This window comes from Neoarius graeffei, chromosome 8 (genome assembly GCF_027579695.1).
Source record: "Neoarius graeffei isolate fNeoGra1 chromosome 8, fNeoGra1.pri, whole genome shotgun sequence".
Classification (NCBI taxonomy): Eukaryota; Metazoa; Chordata; class Actinopteri; order Siluriformes; family Ariidae; genus Neoarius; species Neoarius graeffei.
Genome location: NC_083576.1, coordinates 40,024,504 through 40,031,204, shown reverse-complemented (window position 1 = coordinate 40,031,204; position 6,701 = coordinate 40,024,504). Strand labels below are relative to the sequence as shown.

Below are 6,701 nucleotides of genomic sequence, written 5' to 3'. Positions count from 1 at the left end.
AGGTAAATTATTTTAATTTGCATCTTATACGGATTTTATAAGGGAAATACGGATTTTGGAGGTTGGTTATACAGGTTTGATTGACCGAAGTTTGACATGTATGCAGGTGCTCAATTTGTCACTAACTTAAACTTATGAAAACTGTTTTTTAAATTTTATTTTTCCTTTATATAAGCTAATGCTTTAGTTAAAGTAGTTATAGTTTAACTGAAATGCTTTAACTTATTGATTGTGCTTGATTATTATACATGTTTAGGCAAGTGGTCATGTCCAGCGAGGCTGAAGATGAGGATGATGACGACATCAACAATCAGGCATCTCCATCACCTCTGAGGCCTCCATTGTATGCAGACCCCTCTCCTCCCCCCCACGGGTCTCTGCAGACCCCCCTCCACCCACCCACAGGTCTCTGCAGACCCCTCCACCCACCCACAGGTCTATACAGACCCCTGCACCCCCTGCTCCCACCCACGGGTCTTCAACCCCAAGACGAGACATTCGGGATAGCATGTTTGTTCGCATTTTGACCTTCCTTGAGGAGGTGAAAGACACACAGAGGAACCATGGGAGGATTCTCCATGCACTTCTCCAAGATCGACACAACATTGCCAACCCTGTTTGTTCTACTCCAGAGGGTTTCCCCCTCAAGACGGTTAATGAAGTCGACTGCATGGAAGAAAAACTGGCAAACCCCACCTTCATGTCAGAACTGGTATGTATGTTAAATGTATTACAGTATGTGGACTGAATCAACCTGTTGCCCTGTTGTTTCATGTTGCCAAGTGCTGTTGAAAGTTATGAGAACAGTGTGAAAGAGTGGTCTGCACACTGGGTATATGCTCCAAAAACACTTTATTATTTAACTATAAGGCAACATTTCAATCCACTAGTGGGATCTTCCCACTCTTTCACACTGTATCTACATGTGTGCACCCTAACTTTCAAATATCCATGCATCTGGCAGTTCTTTCATGTTGAGAGGTTTACTCCAGTGAGGAATATAGATTGACCTGCCTTGTATTGCCTTTGTTCCCTCTCAGATTGCAGCTGTGGTGGACATTGGAGGGGGCACTGTTGACGGGGCCACGAGAAGGATGATGGCGTTCCTCATTGACCACAACCTATCCAGACAGTACAACTTCGTGGGGAGAAATGGCAAGAGAGGATTCAAGCCCCTCAAGCTGTTTGAAGTAATTTATGGTAGGTGTGCATATGGATAATGTTTAAGTTGTACAATATTAGAAAGAGATCATAATACCAAACATGTTTATTGAACTGTAAAGGCAACTACAGGTGTGTGTAAGGGTGGGCATAGGTGATGTCTGGGGTGTAATAGTTAGGAATGCAATGGTTCTTGTTTTTTTATTGAACTGAATGACACACCCCCTACGGCTCAATACGCAGACATGAAACGTGATATTTCGATATGTTATTAAAATATTACTCCGCAACACAGTTTTCCTAAACATAGAATAGAATGCCTTTTATTGGAAACAAATAACGGCTAGAAACATTTCACTTAATGTCTGATGAATCTATTTAATGTATGAGCTTCGCCTTATACACTGAATTACTGAAATTAAAGGAGAAGTTTGGTGTGAATCAGTCATTAGCCCGGTTGTTTGAGGTCAACAAGTGCTGTCAGGAAAAAGAACAAGAAAATGTGATGCAACATAGACCGCATACATACAGATAACCTTCAATGAACCTTAACAACTGGGCTATTGATTGATTCACACTAGATTTCTCCTTTAACAAACTTCCACAATATTAAATTTTTTGAGAAACTCTGTTGCTTCTGCAAACCTGGCTGAGAGTTGTCACATGAAGTAAGTCACTGCTATATTTGTGCCTTGCAGGAGCCTTGAAGAAGAATGCAATGACCAGTCAGATCACCAGAAAGGACGCAGAGAAGGCGGTCTCGAAGTGGCTGATTGGTGCTAGGGACCGGGGGGGGGGGGGGGGGGGCAATCGACAGGCCCGTCAGGCCAGAGAGGCAGCCCCTCAGGAAATTTAAATTGTTTTTTTTTTTCTCAGTGATTTCTGTAATAAAAACTTAGTTTTTTTTTATTTTTTGTAAATAGCAATAAAAAAGTAATTGTATTACTAGTCTTTTTGTCATTGTTGTTTGTGTAAAGAACTGTACTATGGGCTGACTGTAAAATAAGCCCCCATAATAGTTATTACCTTAAAGGGTACAATCAGGTACCCATAATGAGCCCACATGGGCCCACTCAGTGTGGGCCCCAGATGGGAGAAACCTGGGTTGCCCAAGTGGATTTTAGCTAGGGCCCATGTGAAACCCACCTTCAGCCCAACTGGGCTTGCCCACATGGGGCCACCATGGAACCCCCGGACAAAACTGACTGGATCCCAGCTGGGCAGCCCATATCCAACCCATATGGGCCCCACAAGGGTGTGTTGACAGGGGTACTATGGGCTGACTGTAATAGGCCCACACAATACCTGAAAGGGTAAAATAAGGGACCCATAATGAGCCTGCATGGGACAACTCCGTGTGGGACCCAGATGGGAGAAACCTGGGTTGCCCAAGTAGGTTTTAGCTAGGGCCCATATGAAACCCACTTTTAGCCCAACTGGGCTTGCCCACATGGGGCCACCGCATAACCCTTGGCCAAAACCGACTGGAGCCCAGCTGGGCAGCCCACATTCAACCCATGTGGGACCCACATGGGTGTGTTGACAGGGACTAGACTTGTCCCTGATCCTTTCACAACCACTACTGCTAATGTCTTAGTCCTGCCATTGTGTTCCATTGTGACCTTTGCTGCACCTAATAGTGGGACTCTGTGACCACCATATGTTCTCAGATTTATCCTGCATTTGGTTCACCTGGGTTTGTTGGTGTCAGTGAATAACTTGTGAAGGGCCTTTCGAGAGACATAATGGTAAATCCACAGGCAGTGTCTATTTCATATGTTCCCTTTTTACCATTACCTTTTAGCACTTTTCTAAAGGGCTTTTCTCTAGGGATGACTATTTCTTCAGTAATGCTGTACAAGGTCATGTCACTAGCCTTCATGTGATACATAGTGAAAACTACCTCCTGATCACTATCACTTCCTTCATCTTGCATGAAATTTGCTCCCCTACCATGCTTGTTTCTCTCCCCTTTAAATTGTTTAGTCGTTTCTTTTCCTCCTGTCTTTATTCTGCAGGCCCTCTTCATGTGCCCTACTTTACCACACTTGTGGCACTTTTCATTGGCAAACCTGCAGTCCTTAGCCAAGTGGCTATCCCTGCCACATCTGTAGCATTTCCTCTGGTCTGGCTGAGGTTTTGCGCGGCTGTCAAGTCAAGTCAAGTCAAGTTTATTTGTATAGCACTTTTAACAATAAACATTGTCGCAAAGCAGCTTTACACAATTTGAACGACTTAAAACATGAGCTAATTTTATCCCTAATCTATCCCCAATGAGCAAGCCTGTGGCAACAGTGGCAAGGAAAACTCCCTCAGACGACATGAGGAAGAAACCTCGAGAGGAACCAGACTCAAAAGGGAACCCATCCTCATTTGGGCAACAACAGACAACATGACTATAACATTAACAGTTTTAACATAAAGTCAGTTTCGTTGATGTTATAAACTCTTCATTGATGGAAACTTGAGTGCAAAACTGTTCATGATAACTGCAGTCCTAAAGTTAGCAAGTCAACTGTAGTCCTCAGCCATAAAAGCATTACTGTAAGTGTCCAGAGCGTCTTCCAAGTGTGACTTTCAACTGTCTATATGGGGCTGTCCTCCACAGGAGCGATGCGATGAGAGTCCAACCAGACACAGGGCACCAGGATGGATCAGGTAGATCTGAGGAGCAGAAGAGGTCAGCATCTCGATCCCAGGACCGATATGTAACTCAGTGGGACAGACTTGGGGGGGGGGGGGGGGGGTGTGAGAGAAAACACAGGTTGTTAGGTATGTCCAATGTCACCTGAATAAGTAGGAACAGTATACATATTGAACTGAGTACAAGCAGGGACTCCAGCAAAACTATGACAGCATAGCTAAAAGGGGAGAGCCAGAAGGTAACACAGGCATGAGGGAGCCCTGGGACATAAAGCAGCCAGCCACTACACCATCAACAAACTCGAGTGAGCAAGCGAGTGGGGGACTGACAGTATCCATACATCCCAGTTTACCGAAACACTCTATGTCTGAGGACCCTCCAGATCTACACCTTTACCTCATAAACACCATTAACAAAAGGCTTGACTAAACAGATATGTTTTCAGCCTAGACTTAAACGCTGAGACTGTGCCTGATTCCCGAACATGACTTGGAAGGCTGTTCCATAACTGTGGGGCTTTGTAAGAAAAGGCTCTGCCCCCTGATGTAGCCTTCAGTATATGAGGTACCAGCAGATAGCCTGCACCTTTTGATCTATGGGTCATAGAGGACCAGAAGTTCACTCAGGTACTGTGGTGCGAGACCATTCAGTGCTTTAAAGGTCAATAGTAGTATTTTATAATCAATACAAAATTTGATTGGGAGCCAATGCAGTGTGGATAAGACAGGGGTGACATGGTCATATTTTCTAGTTCTAGTAAGGACTCTTGCTGCTGCATTTTGAACTAACTGGAGCTTGTTTATGCACTTATTGGAACATTCAGACAGTAAGGCATTATAATAATCCAACCTGGAGGTAACAAAAGCATGAACTAGTTTTTCCGCATCATGTAGTGACATTAAATTTCTTATCTTAGCAATATTACTGAGATGAAAGAAAGCTATTTGGGTAATGTTATCAATGTGAGTTTCGAATGAAAGACTGGGGTCAATAATCACTCCGAGGTCTTTTACTGCTGCATGTGAAGAAACAGAAAGGCCATCCAGAGTTACTGTGTAATCAGAAAACTTACTTCTAGCTGCATGTCGTCCTAGTACAAGTACTTCAGTCTTGCCAGAGTTAAGCAGAAGGAAGTTAATAAGCTTCCAGTGTCTAATGTCCTTCACACATTCCTCAATTCTATTAAGCTGGTGTCTCTCATCAGGTTTTGCAGAAACATACAATTGTGTGTCATCAGCATAACAGTGGAAACTAATACAATGTTTTTGAATAATATCACCCAGAGGTAACATATATAAAGAAAAAAGCAGTGGACCCAAGACCGAACCTTGTGGAACACCAAACTTGACCTCAGTATGTCTAGAAAAATCACCATTTACATCAACATACTGATAGCAATCAGTTAAATAAGACCTGAGCCAGGAGAAGGCTGTTTCCTTAACTCCCACAACATTTTCTATTCTATCCAGAAGAATGGAATGATCAATGGTATCAAATGCTGCACTAAGGTCAAGCAACACAAGCAGCGAGACACAGCCCTGATCAGACGACAACAGTAGGTCGTTTACTACTTTAACCAGAGCCGTCTCTGTGCTGTGATGAAGTCTAAATCCTGACTGATACATTTCATGGATGTTATTCCGATGTAAATATGAGCATAACTGCTGTGCCACAGCTTTTTCAAGGATCTTGGAGATAAAGGGGATGTTTGATATTGGCCGATAATTGGACAGCTGACAGGGATCAAGGTCAGGTTTTTTGATCAGGGGTTTGATAACTGCTAGTTTAAAGGATCTGGGTACATAGTCAATCCTAAGAGAAGAATTTATTATTTTTAGAAGTGGTTCAATTACTTCAGTTTGAATAGACGTGTAGGCAAGGGATCTAGTACACAAGTTGAGGCTTTTGATGCGGAGATTAATTAAAGTAATTCAATTTCTCTAAGGGGAGTAAAACATTATAATTGCTGATCTGATACAGTTATATTGTTAACTACAGGGTCACTTACATTGTCTGACCTTAAATTAGTAGTTTGAATTTTTTGTCGGATATTCTTAATTTTGTCATGAAAGAAATTAATGAAGTTGTTGCGACTACATACTACAGGTGTGCATGTGTCTATAGTGGACTTATTCCTGGTTAATTTTGCTACAGTATTAAATAGGAATCTAGGATTATTTTTGTTATCTTCTATTAGGGAGGAGAGATATGTTGATCTAGCAGCACCAAGAGCTTTTCTATACTTCAGGAAGCTCTCCTTCCATGCTAATTTGAATGCTACCAATTTTGTTTGACGCCATTTACGTTCCAATTTTCGAGTGGTCTGTTTTAAAATGCGAGTGCTATCATTATACCAGGGTGGGGTGCTGATTTTTTTTGTCTCTGACCATTTTCCTTTTAAGAGGAATGTTCCACTAAAGTATAGCGGAACGTTGACTCTAAGCATTCAGTTGCCTGATCAAGTTCTGCAGGGGCTGACAGTGACCCAATCAAAGTTGATAACTCTGGGAGATCATTTATAAAGCTCTGTGCAGTAGTTGACGTGAATGTACGTTTAATACAGTAGCGTGGTGAGGTGCATATATTATTACACAGACATATTTTGAATGAGATGAGATAATGATCTGAGATAATTTCTACGTTTAACCCGAATGTTAGAGGGCAGTCACACTAGAGGCGGAATGAGCCGGAATGCCGTCGGAATGAAAATTCTTTGTATATTTCGGGATATTCGAAGTGCATTCTAAAAATTCTGACTGCATTCTGAGTGCATTCCAAACATTTGAGCCCATTCTTGTGGCCAGCCCGAATGTTTTGCTCATGCTCAAAACATTCAATGTGCATTGGAAGAGGAGAAATATCAAAAGGCATTCGAAGTGTATTCTAACTGCATTCT

At 42.4% G+C, this 6,701-nt stretch overlaps 1 protein-coding gene across 1 annotated transcript; it reads left to right on the top strand.

The window, feature by feature from the left end:
* Nucleotides 1-266: 266 nt before the first annotated feature.
* On the top strand, nucleotides 267-2,017 carry LOC132889891 (uncharacterized). The gene is made up of 4 exons (XM_060926711.1): nucleotides 267-343; nucleotides 436-712; nucleotides 1,041-1,200; nucleotides 1,860-2,017. The coding sequence occupies exons 1-4, from the start codon at nucleotides 267-269 to the stop codon at nucleotides 2,015-2,017; spliced, it is 672 nt and encodes a 223-aa protein (XP_060782694.1).
* The last annotated feature ends 4,684 nt before the right edge of the window (nucleotides 2,018-6,701 follow it).